The 15,574-nt window shown below is 42.8% G+C and overlaps 1 protein-coding gene across 1 annotated transcript in view; it reads right to left on the bottom strand.

The window, feature by feature from the left end:
- Positions 1-1,444: 1,444 nt before the first annotated feature.
- Positions 1,445-15,574, bottom strand: part of TNNI3K (TNNI3 interacting kinase) — a 273,974-nt gene continuing 259,844 nt past the window's right edge. The window contains exons 25-26 of the mRNA XM_061633422.1: positions 5,909-5,988; positions 1,445-3,199 (exon numbers count right to left, since the gene is read on the bottom strand). Coding sequence (XP_061489406.1) covers positions 3,123-3,199; positions 5,909-5,988 — 157 coding nt within the window. The 3' untranslated portion in view covers positions 1,445-3,122. The remainder of the gene's footprint in view (positions 3,200-5,908; positions 5,989-15,574) is intronic.

Here is a 15,574-nt window from a genome sequence, read left to right as displayed (position 1 = left end):
AAACGAGACCAGCAGAGGGGGCCTCCTTCCCCTCCTGCTGAACAATAGAGCCAGAAGGGAACTGTTACTGCACCTGGGTTCAGAGAGGGGGTTTGCTTTCTGTTCAGAGCCGGCGTCAAAGGATGGTCAGGTTGGGACCTGGCCGCAGGCCCCTGTGGCCCAGAGGGGCCCCTGAAGAGCCCCTCCTTAGGGTGGGAGGGTGGCACTCCTATTCCATGATCTGCGGCATGGTCAGAGAGGGAGCTCCCAGGCACTGCCCCAATACACATAGCATGGGTTTCGATAAGCTTGCACACACACACCATCTACCTCTTCTTTAAGTTTGAATGCTGTGTGCACATGCCTGCCATCACCCAAGACGACGGCTTCTCTGAGGAGCTGACACCTCCGCCGCTATCTTGGTTGATGGCAGGCATGAGCGCTATGCATGCACGTCATTCACGAGAGGTAGGTGGGAAACACAAGTGGGCTTATTAGTCCCACACCACCTGTATGGGGAGATGTTGTGCTACGGCACCATGGGCGCAGGGCAGGCTGGTGCCCAAGGGTCTGATCATGCCTGGCACCAGCCCTGTCTCTGTTGCTGTTATTGCCCCCTGCTCCCTTCCTGCCACCAGATGTCACTTCTTAGCCTGATTCCCTTTGTCTAGGGCCAATGGGAGGAATATACCATGGAGACTTCTTGCGTGCTTCTCTTCCTTGCTGCACCTTCCACACCCATTGCCAAATGCTACTGGACAGGCTGGTGGCAGTAGAACACAGGAAGCTGCCTTATACTGAGACAGACCATTGGTCCAGCTAGTCCAGTACTGTCGACATTGGCTGGCAGTGACTCGCCAGGGTTTCAGGCAGGAGCCTTTGATGCTGGGAATTGAATTCCTAAGCATGTGGCTCTTTTGTACATTTCCTAAACCAGCTCTGAAAGGCAAGTAGCTTCAAGGATGAGGCCTATTAGCACTTGCAGAGGAGAAGTGAAAGATTTGGTGCCTAATGCATCCCATAATGTCATATTTAGCAAACTTACCTGGAGATGCCAGGGACTGAACCTGGGAGCTTCTGCATGCAAAGCAGATACTCTAACACTGAGTTATGGTCCTTCCCCAAAGGAATGAGGAGTAGCTGCTGTCTACTCTGCCTGGGTTCAATTCCTAGTGTGGGATGGTGGCTAGGGATGGGGGAGAAATTCAATTCAGTTTGCATTTAAAGGTGAACCTACCTAATTTCCACTTTCCAAAATAATATGCAAACTGAAACAGCCATCTTTCAAAATTTGCACTTCCCTGAATTTTGCAATGTAGCTCTCCAACCAAGTGTACACATTTTTGTAACCTACAGAAGGATAAAGTTTGATTTAAAATGCATATATTGGTGAGAATAACATACAAAAATGCATTATATTAGGGGAAATTGCTTTGCAAAAATTGTATATGAACATATGTATATTAAGAGAAATCTGCACTACAATACTGGTGAATTTTCATGAGAACTTTTTTTTAACTTGCAAACGGATGTGGAAAAGTGAGAACTCAACTTGAAATGGGAAAATGAGAACCCGAGAGTAACCAAAATTGACAGATTTGCTCATTCCTAATGGCGGCAACATTCTTGGTGGTACTAGTTGTGTGTGAGAGCTCCCACCCACTGGAAGAGTGGAGGAGCTTAAGGGGAAGATTGCAAGTGGGTCAAGGAAGCAAGCAAGGAGATGCTGCTTGTGGTGTGCAAGCTGCACCGCCCTTGCAGTGTTGCACATTACAGCCCTGACAGCAGCAGTTAGATTGTGGAGCTCTGCTCAGCAGTGGGCTTCCTAACAGGGCACAAACCGCAGCAGGTACTCAATGATGTCCACCACTGGTACCGACCTTGTTTAAAAAGAAGCTACAAAGCATTTGACCCAATAATAAAAAAAGATCTTCTGTTGTTTCCCAAAAATAAATAGTGCCAGTTTGTGTGTTGTCTTCTCCCTATCTTTTTGCACGTTTACTTGAGCGGCCCACTCATGGGGGCAATGTGGTGTCAGAGGAAGAAACTCAGAGGAGATCATAGGATCAACTTCTGTGATCTCTAAGCTCAGGCAGAGGTAAGAGTGCTGCAAGTGTTTTGCCTGCTTTGGTCTGGCTGCCTCCTCCCATCTACTGGAGACTAGCATCAGCAGGCAGGGGATAGATTCTATATATGCAGAACTTTATGAAGAGGCTAATGTGTGGCCCAATCCAGAGAGAAGTCATTAGCAGTCTGATTAAATCTTTCTCACCCCAGCCTTTGCACTCACTTGTCCCATGTGTAAGAAGGGAGTCATGAAAAAACTGCTAATTTGCACAATTTTGTTGATGTTGAGTTATGCAAAACTCAAATGACCATCCAGGAGAGGATTAAAATAACTTGCTAAACTGGCACTTTTAAACAGAATGGCCACAGAAAGACAAGTCTTGGCCTCTCAGTGCTAAAACTGAATAATGCAACTTTAAACTACACTGCATTTCCAGTATGACTCCAAGGAGTTCGAGACAAATCTGTACCTGATGTTCTCATTGCATTAATTGGGTACTTCAACATACATCAAGACAAGGATATTTGGATATTTTTAGAAAATATGGATAGCACTAGATTAACCACAAAGCATGTCAGGGCTACTACCCATGGCCCCCAACAAGGACTTGTAGCTGAAAGAGAGGGAGAGGAGGTGATCCTGAGTAATATATTTTGTCCATTACACTTGAGGGGAGAATGGTAGGGAAATTGTCACACTGTGGGAAGCCCCAAAACTGGGACCTCCCACAGTGTAACAATTACCTTTCTTTCCCCACTTCATGCGTAATGAAGAAAATATATTCCAGAATCCTTGATTGCTTTCCCTGCCATGAATGTCGTATATCCCCCAAGGCAAACTGCACAACTCCAAACTTTAGCTGATTTATTTCCCCCCACATCGTCTTTAAATTCCTGGCACAGAAAGAAAACGGTTGAAGAATAATTTATGGCAGAAGCATTAGCTATCAGTAAATAAGCAAGCCAATGTTGGGCTCTTTGATATAACATGTGATGACTGGAAGCTGCAGTGACACAGAAAGAATTGTTGCTGCCAGTTTGTGGAGAATCGCTCTTCAGGTAGATTGTTCCTGCTGTCAGCCACTGTCTTCAAAGCTGCCACTGTTGCTGCAGGAATGAAATCGCATTGTACTCATGGGATCCGAGACATAACCTGTGGAAGGCGAAGAGTAGCTCAGGTGCGCTAGTCACAAATGCCATTCAGCCCAGCAAGCCTCCCTTCTCCACTGCCATCATGTCTCCGTATTAAGAAAGGGAAAATGGATGTCTTCTCTAGCTAAATAAGCAATGCACAGATTTCCTCCCAAGAAATATGTTTCAGGCAAATCTACTTGCTGCCTGAAAGGTCCAAGTTTAATGCCATTCTCTGAAAATGCTATGAGGTTAAAATATGAAATACAGATATGCGGCCATTCACATGCAATGTAGTCACAATAGCCATTTAAATGGATGGATGATGGAAACCAGGAACCAAAGCATTTAAATACACTGTCACATTTCTATTTTATTTTTAAATATATCTATTTTGACCTTGAATGGGAGATCCAACAGTCAACAATAAGCAGTCTGCCAGAAATAATTATGCCCTTAATCCTGGGCAATTATCATGACAATAGCTGCTACAAAAAGGACCAGGTTGCCTATTAAGGACTATTATTATTCCTTTACCATCTGGGCCACTGGTCAAATGTGATTGCTACAGTCATTTTTCTGCTGTAATACTTGCCAGCCTAACCTAGTTATTCATGGTGCAATCCTCTACATGTCTACTGAGAAGTAAGCCCCAGTGAGTTTAATGGGTGTGCACAGGATTGCAGCCTCTCTTTCTGGAGATATTATTTATGAAGGCCAAAAACGTAGGAAATTATATATTTTCAAAAGTTTACAGAGGAAGCAGATTCCAAGGCTGTGGGCACACAAATCAATTCAAAAGCAGCCAGAATGGTTTTTCTGGCTGCATTTTGAAGCGACTCTGTCCTCGGCTAGACACACCTCCCTTCCCCACTGCTGACTTCAGATCTTTCAGGCCTGCCCACAGCAAAGTAGGCAGAACCAATCACTGCCTCTGCCAAAGCCTACAGCAAAGCATTTCCATTGGTCACACCTGTAGGGGCAATGTGTTATCTACCAATCAGTTGTGAAATCTGTCTGAAGCTTAATTAAAAAAAAAAAAGCACTCAAGCTGGTCCGACCAGGTTTTAGAGTACAAAAGGGTGGAGCATGACTAGCGTCATGTGCCCCCATTTTGAGAAAAGAGAGATGGAGACTGGCACAACAGGAAGTGGTACTCTACTTGCAATTCCAAGATCAAGACAGCATTACAGCCCCTATAGTATTATAATTTGGCATCTGTCCTGGAAAAGCTGCAATATTAAGTAGAAGTCTGTAACAAAAGGGTACAACTGAACACAAAGGAACTAAAACTAGCATTGAAAAATTGATGAATGGTTCCAGGTGTCTTTAAGCAATATTCAGCATATATAAATCCAACCTTAAAACACTGTCAAACTTTTCTCTACATTCCATGCTCATGGATGCATGTGGTATACCTCTCTCTCTCTCTCTCTCTCTCTCTCATGCTGAGTCAAAGCATTGGACCATCTAGTTCAGTACTGCCTACAGTGACTGGAAATACTTCCGAGGGTTTCAGGCAGGGTTCTTTCCCCGCCTACTTGGAGAAAGCTAGGTTTAAACCTGACATATTCTAACTGAAAAGCATGTGTTCAACAGCTAACTACAGCCCTTCTAAAGGTACAACAAACTTCCCCCATCCCCAGGGATATGATCCCAGAACCACTTGTGTCCTAAGTAAGAATCATGCACTCCTACAAGGCTTCCTTGTGCATGGAAATCAATAGATGATACAGTAATGTGAAACTAGCATCACATCTGTCTCCGAGTGAAGCTGTGCAGCAAGCGCCAGAGTTTTGCAGTTTATAGAATTAAGACTCTGACTGGAAGTCTTACATTACGTTTTCTTGTACTATTAGAGCTCTTTCAAACATTATGCAGAGGAAACCTGGGCTTCCTAGAATGCACCAGGTTTGGTATCTCCTATAGAGATCCACCCCCAGCAGGGTTCACCACATTGACACCTGCCTGTCTTTACCCCTTCCCCAAGCATTGAGCCTGCAGCACCCACAAATTAGCTTGCCAACACTATTTTGTTTTAGTGTTGGTCAAGATTGCTGTTGGAGAACAGCATGGGGACCATCACAAAAACATGATGGGCCATCCAAAAATATGGTTTGCTTGTCCCTACTATTTTCTTGTCCTGCAATGCCCTGCTATGCCTAGGTATTGTAGGAAATATAAAATGGCAGATTATGGGAGGCTGCCACTCCTTAGGTACAAAGAAAAATCTGATACTCTGTGGGCTACTGTGAACCATAAGAGGGACACCCAAATAGGAAGAGGCCCTATCAAGAGCACTTTTCCAAAGACTCCTTCAAACTTGCCTTAGAATGAACAGTCAACACAGATTTGCAGCCAGTCAGAGCTTCCCACCAAGTGTACCTATATGATACCTAAGTTTGCAGACACAATCACTATGATCACACTTTACGTTTTAGATGTGTACTTAAAACATTTCCTGTGTGAAATGGCTCTCATATGGTAGTGGGAATCATGAGAATGTACCTGGAAGGTCTTAGGTATGGTTAAGTTTCCCTTGAGTCTTGGGAGACTTATCCCATGTCTTCCACAATCAGTAATAAAAATGCCCCCAGATTTTATTACCAAAGTTGACAGTTTGCTATTTTCAGTGTGCCTCCAGTTTTTAGCACCAGTTCCATTCTGAAGAAAATTGATTAGCCCATACATAAATACAATTTATCTTTATTATATCTGAGGGATCTCTTACCATTTCGGTCAATAGGTGGGTACTGAAAATTTCTTCTCATCTCTTCCAGGGAAAGGCCTTGAGAAGGGTGTTGCCCAGTGCTGTAAAATTGACAGGGTGTTGTCATTATAGATGACTGAATATGTTATCTTTATAACATTAGAACTTTACAAAAAGATCCTTTAAAAACACCAATTCTCATCAGTGGAAAACACAACCATGCTTTTACAATGAAGCATTGCACAGGAAGAAAAAGAACATGGATATATGAAGAAAGAGAATTCACTTCCAGAATAACATCCTCCCACAATCTTGAACTTTGCTTCACAATACTTTCAACCTGAAGAGCAATTCTAAATGGCAAATCCAGTATACTATAAATAATGTAGGTACCCTTGTACTATCAGGTTCGTGCATGCTAATTCCTTGGCAAAAGAGAACATCATCCTTCAGAAGCAAGTCCAAATGTTGCTTACTGAAAATATGTCCCTTCATCCTGGGAAGTGATCAGGTGAAGATTGCTTGTACCAGTTGTTCTCTGATGACAAGCTAACAAATGCCAAGTATGCCCAGAGCCCAGGAAAAAAGGTTCCCAAACTGTACATTAACATCCAGAGGATTCAAAAAAATATGCCCCTGCTCTTTCATCGTAAGGTATGCAGTTATCTAAAGTGCTTTTAAAAAGCAAAAGGTTCAAAGAATTTGTGGTCAAGTTGTTGCTCAAAGAATACACTCAAGATTATTTCCTGCAATGTACCTTCCTTGGTGATTTTGATAAGGGAAATTTCTAACTGATGGCAGGTAAGAATTTTATATTTGCTTTGACTATTTTTTCTACCCCGCCCTCCGGTGGAAAAACTGAAGCTTTGTTTCTAACTATATCTTCCTGGAAGTAAATTCCACTGAAACACATGGGACTTATTACCAGTAAATGTAACTGTAGCAATGTATCTGTAGCCGAGGAGCCTTTATGGTGTTGCACTGTTCATATTTTACCTTTACCTTTCATTTTAGCAGACTCTAATGCCATCCCTCCCCTTTTTGCTAAAATACGTCTGCTTTTTTTTGTAATGGTATTATTGCCCAAGTACAATGACATTTCCCACTTAATAACACTCTCCTCCAAGTATCAAAAAAGTTGACATGGAAAACTAACCATGTTGCCTTCATAAATGTCTTAACACTTTCATCAATCCATATATCTGTCTCTGTAGAATATTACCCTCATATTTGCAGTTTACAATATTGTCTGTCTATTTATCTATCTTGAAAGCAGTGCCAATGCTGAGAACTAAAGTGAGGATTAATAATTGGATCCCAAGAGCTAGTCTGATGTTTTGTGTGCATTCAGTAGATTATTATTATTAAAACTTTTTTTAAAAAACAGCAGATTCCTGTGAGTTTCAAAAACAAGTTGCATAGTCCTCCTTTACATTCCATGCACAATAGCCAACAAATATACAGCAGTTTCAAAGTAAAGAGTCTTCTGAATTACACAATGATTCTTAATGCCATGATTGTTCAGGGATTTCTGCTTTAATGTCAGTCTTATCCATAATTCTGAAGCCAAAAGGCCATACAATGCAATATGAGACATAGGATGCTCCCCATCCATGTATTGCATATCCTCCATCTCCACTCTGTGGCTAGGGGAAGAGGAAATTCACATTGTTAGTGCTGCAGGCTCTCCACTGAATTGAAATGGTTTGTTCATTTACTTGCTTAATTCAATCTATTTATTCATTCATGCTATTTAGAGATGCCATACTTCGTCTCTGTCACTAATCCAGCTCCACATTTACCTAAATGAAAACTAATGTATAGTTCCTAAAGTGTTCCCGGGCAACAAAATCTAATGAGGGGCAAGGTCAAATGCAAAACTCACAATCAAGGCAGCATTAATATCAGTCAAAATGGCTGTCACACATATGCCATTGTCTCATACTATACATACAAATATGACTTCTTGATCAGGATATTACTTTGCAGGGGCACCATTTAGCAACACCATTTGAAATGCCAGTTTAGAATGATGATCAACAGGAAACTATAAGATTCACTAATAGGCAAAAAAAGCCCTTGCAGTTTAAGAATGTACCTGTAGCCAACAGATATTTCTATCAACCTTTAAAAAAGCAGGGAAATTGGGCAGCTATAGTGAATGCACCAGGGGAGCAGGAGACCTGACCTCCTCTCGGAGGTATTGTACTGCCCTACAAAGTTGTCAAAATACAAACACAATTTGGGTTGGTCTTTCATAGTCCAATCCACTTCCTGTGTAGCTTGGAGGAATTTGGTAACATGTGCCTCTGAGCATACGGTGAGTGGTGGCAACAACTGCCATCTCCAAAGATGGAGAATTACCTTTTTGTATGTTTGCTGGTGTTCTTCTTACTTTGCTTTTTCCTGTGTTACTACTGTTTCTACAGAGCATCTAACCTAGAAAATTATATTTCTCTCAATATTCATCCTAGAAATCTATGTCAAATTTATTTTTTATTAAAGTCAAAGCCTTTTTATTCATCAATGTCATATGATGGGAAGAAAGCCTTTTGTGTTTCAAACTGGAGGTTATGTTCTATTTCTATTTTGGGTGCACTAAGAGTTGAATCTGAAACGGCAGTTTGATGTAAAATCAGACTGATTACAATATGTTGCTACTTAAGCAATGACTCTAGCTGTTGGAAAAAACAAACTTGGCCTGCCCAAGATGCATGTGTTCAACCTGCTACGCTTAAACTACTCCACTTAAGGAAGGGTGAGAATGGTCAATTAAAAACATAGAGCACACCTAGAAATTTGCTAGAATATATTTCTCCTCCCACTGTTTTATCTTGTGCAAAGTGAGGCACTCCTGATGTCCACTGGAAACTATTCTGCAGAACAATAAGTGCCATTATTCCACAATTGTTTTTGGAGCTTTTTTTTAGTGTTTCAAAGTACTGCTGTACTTCACATATTCACAGAAACAGAAGCAAAAGAAAATGATTTACTATAGGAATCTTCACTAAAATTGCAAAATAAATCAAACATACTTAAAGTGACTATCTGAACTATATCAACTGTTTTAATATTGTTGCTTCCTCCCTGCTAAAACAAGATCAGCACAGCACATTATTTGCTGATTTCAGGTGTTGCCACCACTCACCATATGCTCAGGGCACGTTACCAAATTCTTCCAAGCTACAAAAGAAGTGGATTGGACTGTGAAAGACCACCCCAAATTGTGTTTGCATTTTGACAAATTTGTAGGGCAGTACAATATTTCAGAGTGGAGGTCAGATCTACTGCTCCCTTTGTGCATTCACCCAATTTCCCTGCTTTGTAAAGTTTGATAGAAATATCTGTTGGCTATAGGCACATTCTTAAACCACAAGGTTGCTTTTGTTTTTCCTATTAGTCAATTTCTCTGCTTTCTAATCTGGGAGGTAAAAAATGGGATTCTGTGCAAGTTTGCTGTGAATGGATTGATCATTTGCATGCTTATTGAGTTCAGTGGGATTTACTCCCATGCAATCATGCGTAGGATAGGTGAAACAGACCATGGGAGAGGAGGAGAAGAGGGAGGGAGGGAAAGCTGGAGGAGGCAGGGGAGGAGAAAGAGGGGAGGGGTGGAAGAAGGGAGGAGGAGGGGAGAGGAGAGGGGCAGGAGGGGAGAGGGGAGAGGGGGAGGGGAAGGAGTCAGAGGGAAGGACAGAGGGGAAGGAGAGGGAGGCAGGCAGGGAGAACTGGAGTGGGCAGGGGAGGAGGAAGAAGGAAGAGGGGAGGGGAGGAAGAAGGGAGGAGGACGGGAGAGGAGAGGGGAAGGAAGGGAAAGGCAGGTCTGATAATTTGCATATTTACTGAGTTCAGTGGGATTTATTCTCATGCAATCATGCTTGGGATTGGTGAAACTGACCATGGGGGAGGAGGAGAAGAGGGAGGGGAGACGAGGGGGAGGAGGAGAAGGGGGGAGGGGAGACGAGAGGGAAGAGGGAAGGAGGAAGGGAGGTTGGGTAGAAGGGGTGAAAGAGGGGGGAGGGAAGGGGCAAAAGGGAGGGGATAGGACGGAGAAGGAGGAGAGGGCAGGTTTGATCATTTTAATGCTTTTTTAGTTCAATGGGATTTACTCCTGTGCAATCATGCTTAGGATAAGAGAAACTGACCTGGGGGAGGGGCAGCAAGGGGGGAGAAAAGGGGAGGGGAGTGGAGAAGGGCAGGGAAGAGATTGGATGGGTGGGCACTGGGCATTGGGCAGAGGGAAAGCCCCTTTCCTTTCTAAAAGGAAAACATTGTAAACAATATCATTGTTTTTCAGGGTTTCCCCCACCTTTTCATTCTACAGCATGTACATCTGGTCTCCTACCCAAATTTAAATCAAGCTGTCCCTGGCCACATACATGCCAGACCTTATTTCAATTTAGACAGTCTTGGCACCCCCAAAAGTATCCTGGGATGTGTAGTTTGTGAAGGGTGCTGAGAGTTGCTATGAGATGCCCTATTCCTCTCACAGAGCTGCAATCCGCAGAAGAGGGGCTGGCTGTTAAACTACTCTGGCCACTGGAGCTCTGTCAGGGGAATAGGAGTCTCCTAACAACTCTCAGCACCCTTCACAAATTACACTTCCCAGGATTTTTTTTGGGAAGCCACAACTGTCTAAAATTAAATAAAGATCTGGCATGGGTGTAGCTACCTGGTTAACCAAGCCAAACAGCTCTGAGTCTGGCTTTTAGAACACTGACAGTTGGTTTTTACTGAGCATGCCCAACACTATAATAGACTACAGTGTTAAATTTCTTAAATTAATTATAAATCAGCCAGGCATTTTTTAAACTTTTAAACTGCAGAAGATGAAGGTCAGCGTATGGGGCAAGGTCAGTAAGAGGATTACAGGTACTCCGTGAACATGGCTGATTTTTAATTAATTTCAACAAATTATGAGATCACTGACAGAAAAAAGTCCAACAGGGGTGTGGATTTTTTTCTCTTGTTTTACACTTTGAACTCTCGATTCTCTCCGAGTGTTTTGTATATCGCCATGGAAACTTGGAGGGTTATTAAACGAGCATTTCTGAGTTCAGGACTACAGTATAGGTTTTGTATGATTTTGTTTTGAAATGAGCTTATGGGAAGCATCAGAATGGCATGGGGGTATTTTCAATTTAACATTGCGGAATGTGAAAAATCCATGCTGGCTATGGTATACAGCTGCTCTCATGGCTATATAATGTACATGCAGAAAATGATAAAAGGCCATGTCCTTAGCTAAGGTGTACAGCTCCAAGCTGCATCTATGATATCAGTGCAGGCAAAGACTGGCAGGGGAATTCACACATTTAATCATAGGTGTTTCATAACATGCAGAAGGCAGATGTGTCTTCACAGTGATGCTACTTTTCTAGAAAATATCTTCATTTTTGTTATGGCTGCTACACTGGGCTTTCCCCTACAGGAATGTCATCTGGGGAAATGCATGCAAATAATTTGTTCAATACTGTTTTCTACAACAGAAGGTGAAAGACTGGAATGTACTCAGAACTAAGAGCACCATATCATAGGCCTCATCTACATTATACATTTAAAGCACTGTTTAAGTGCTTTAAACAGTCATGGCTTCCTGCACAGAAACCCAGGGGTTTGTAGAGGGTACTGAGAGTTGTTACATGGCTACAATTCTCAGAGTTCCCTGGGAAGAGGGATTGAATGTTAAAACTACTTTGAGGATTGTAGCTCTGTCAGAAGAATAGGGTTCTCCTAACAACTCTCAGCATCCTTAACAAATGACAGTTGCCAGGATTCTTGGAGGGAAACCAGGACTGTTTAAAGTGTTAGATACTGCTTTAAATATATAGTGCAGATGGGGTCATACTGGCTTCTCTTGTAATTTTACTATGGATGTTTGACACCTCCATAAGAACATAAGAAGAGCCTGCTGGATCAGGCCAGTGGCCCATCTAGTCCAGCATCCTGTTCTCACAGTGGCCAACCAGGTGCCTGGGGGAAGCCCGCAAGCAGGACCCGAGTGCAAGAACACTCTCCCCTCCTGAGGCTTCCGGCAACTGGTTTTCAGAAGCATGCTGCCTCTGACTAGGGTGGCAGAGCACAGCCATCACAGCTAGTAGCCATTGATAGCCCTGTCCTCCATGAATTTGTCTAATCTTCTTTTAAAGCCATCCAAGCTGGTGGCCATTACTGCATCTTGTGGGAGCAAATTCCATAGTTTAACTATGCGCTGAGTAAAGAAGTACTTCCTTTTGTCTGTCCTGAATCTTCCAACATTCAGCTTCTTTGAATGTCCACGAGTTCTAGTATTATGAGAGAGGGAGAAGAACTTTTCTCTATCCACTTTCTCGATGCCATGCATAATTTTATACACTTCTATCATGTCTCCTCTGACCCGCCTTTTCTCTAAACTAAAAAGGCCCAAATGCTGCAACCTTTCCTCGTAAGGGAGTCGCTCCATCCCCTTGATCATTCTGGTTGCCCTCTTCTGAACCTTTTCCAACTCTAGAATATCCTTTTTGAGATGAGGCAACCAGAACTGTACAGAGTATTCCAAATGCGGCCGCACCATAGATTTATACAACGGCATTATGATATCGGCTGTTTTATTTTCAATACCTTTCCTAATTATCCCTAGCATGGAATTTGCCTTTTTCACAGCTGCCGCACACTGGGTCGACATTTTCATCGTGCTGTCCACTACAACCCGAGGTCTCTCTCCTGGTCGGTCACCGCCAGTTCAGACCCCATGAGCGTATATGTGAAATTAAGATTTTTTGCTCCAATATGCATAATTTTACACTTGTTTATATTGAATTGCATTTGCCATTTTCCCGCCCATTCACTCAGTTTGGAGAGGTCTTTTTGGAGCTCTTCGCAATCCCTTTTTGTTTTAACAACCCTGAACAATTTAGTGTCGTCAGCAAACTTGGCCACTTCACTGCTCACTCCTAATTCTAGGTCATTAATGAACAAGTTGAAAAGTACAGGTCCCAATACCGATCCTTGAGGGACTCCACTTTCTACAGCCCTCCATTGGGAGAACTGTCCATTTATTCCTACTCTCTGCTTTCTGCTTCTTAACCAATTCCTTATCCACAAGAGGACCTCTCCTCTTATTCCATGACTGCTAAGCTTCCTCAGAAGCCTTTGGTGAGGTACCTTGTCAAACGCTTTTTGAAAGTCTAAGTACACTATGTCCACTGGATCACCTCTATCTATATGCTTGTTGACACTCTCAAAGAATTCTAATAGGTTACTGAGACAGGACTTTCCCTTGCAGAAGCCATGCTGGCTCTGCTTCAGCAAGGCTTGTTCTTCTATGTGCTTAGTTAATCTAGCTTTAATAATACTTTCTACAAGTTTTCCAGGGACAGAAGTTAAGCTAACTGGCCTGTAATTTCCGGGATCCCCTCTGGATCCCTTTTTGAAGATTGGCGTTACATTTGCCACTTTCCAGTCCTCAGGCACGGAGGAGGACCCAAGGGACAAGTTACATATTTTAGTTAGCAGATCAGCAATTTCACCTTTGAGTTCTTTGAGAACTCTCGGGTGGATGCCATCCGGGCCCGGTGATTTGTCAGTTTTTATATTGTCCATTAAGCTTAGAACTTCCTCTCTCGTTATCACTATTTGTCTCAGTTCCTCAGAATCCCTTCCTGCAAATGTTAGTTCAGGTTCCAGACTGATATGATTGGCTTGAAATCCTGCTGATATTTTAAGAGTATTATCTAAGAGCCAGCAAGAAACAGGGGAAAGCGGAAATATCAGCTGCTTAGCACGTATTTATTTATTATATGATTTTCTCCCAGCAGGGGCCCAGGGTGGCAAGCAAACGCACTAAAAACACTTTAAAACATCATAAAACAGACTTTAAAATACTTTAACGTTAAAACAAAAATATTTAAAAACATTTTTTTAAAAAACCTTTCAAAACATCTTTAAAAAAAAAGGTTTAAAAACATTAAAAAGCAATTCCGACACAGACGCAGACTGGGATAAGGTCTCAGCTTAAAAGGCTTCTACTTCACTCACTTTCCTACTGGCTGCTTCATGGATTACAGCTGCCACCTGACAGCTGCCATGAAATATATCTGAGTCATGCCAGCCCAGGTTGCTCTAATAACATCCAGACTTTGCTCCCACTGCCTGGAGTTCCACTCACAGGACCATTCCTATTAGTGGAAGACAGGAAGCAACTTTTGAAGATTGCTCCTCCTCCTGCAGCCCTCATGACTACCTCTCAGCAGGAAACATCACTTCCACTTTGTCAGCCTTCTGTGGATGGAAAGATCCTTCCTGGCCCTGGGTGTAACCCAGTAAATATGTTTTGCAAGGCACGGCTTGCCAGGAAGACATTCTAGCAGTCCTGTGATGACTTAAGGAATACGAATATGAGCGTGTGTATATACTGCTTCTTGGATTCCCATCTCTTTGTCATGCTGGAGTGTGACCAAGAAACCACATGTGGGTATTCACTCTGGGAAGCTTAGCAATGATGTGGAAAGGCCTTTCAGAGATACTGGAGAGCTGCTGCTAGTCAGAGTAGACAATACTGGGCTATACGGACAAAGAATCTGGCATGGTATAAGGCAGCTTCTTAGGCTCCTGATGCACATCATTAACTTTTGATGTTTCCCCTTATTAAAGGTAAGAACAAAGTGGCCGGTGCTCTGGATTTCCTGTGGCACCACTTCATGTTTATTCTCCTGTTTTAGTGTGGGATGAATGCATGAAGATACTGCCTGTCTGACTTACAGTTCGCTTTGGAGACCCAGGGAGTGGTCAGTTTTGTGTCTCCGAGTCCCCTACTTGCTGGGTACTTCTGTGGACAGAAAATCATCAGGGCCGTGGATACAGTTAGAAATAAACAACTCCACATTCAATCTTTTAAGAGCACACCCTGAAGTGTAGGATTTTCACAGAGAAACTTAACTGAAAGGAAACTCTAGTAGGGGAACAGGTAATCTAATATGCCAAAGGTTCCCATAGGAACACTACATCTTTTATTTATACCTGCTTGGAACAGCTGCCTCATTTGGAGTCTGGCTTGTCAAAAGTGCAGGCGGCGGCCCCTAAAGCTGAGCTGTTGCAGACTAGTCTCCCTGCTGCTAAACAAGCTTCTTGGTGCTCTTGAGACCACTGCCTTTCAGTGGTTTCTGGCTTCTCATGGTTCATTAAAGACTTTCACGCAGCATTTTTAAGGCTCACCATAAAAAAGGAAGAAGCTTGTGCTAAGAAACATCCTCCCCTCTCTCCTGTCCTTGTAAAGCTAGAGGCTAATCTGTGCATTCGGCTGGAGGGGGTGAGGGTGCTGCTGCCTAAAAAGAGTGCAGCCCCCCTCACTTGTTATGTCTGCTGTGTTCTACCTATCACAGAGACAGACCTGTGGATGATGCAAAAAACATTCCTAGCTTCCTCTCATTAGCACTGAGCCACTGGCCATGGCTCCCAGGCTTGAGAAAACAGCAAGATTGTTAGCAAGCCTGTAGTATTATTACATGAGGCTGCCAGCTGAGAGTTGCCTGCTATTTCAAAGAACACCCTTGCAGATTTGGGATAACTTCTCTGATGTGGCGTTCTCTATCTCCTGTTTGCTTAAGGTCTGAAAGACGGCAGGTTGTTTTAGAGCAACAGCACTTGATACTTTTGCAGTAATTAGAAGAGGAAACCAGGATGTCCAAAGAAAATGTCTTGCTGAGCATA

Source organism: Rhineura floridana, chromosome 6, assembly GCF_030035675.1.
Source record: "Rhineura floridana isolate rRhiFlo1 chromosome 6, rRhiFlo1.hap2, whole genome shotgun sequence".
Lineage (NCBI taxonomy): Eukaryota > Metazoa > Chordata > Lepidosauria > Squamata > Rhineuridae > Rhineura > Rhineura floridana.
Note: the sequence above shows the minus strand (reverse complement) of the source record. Positions and strands in the feature narration are given on the sequence as shown.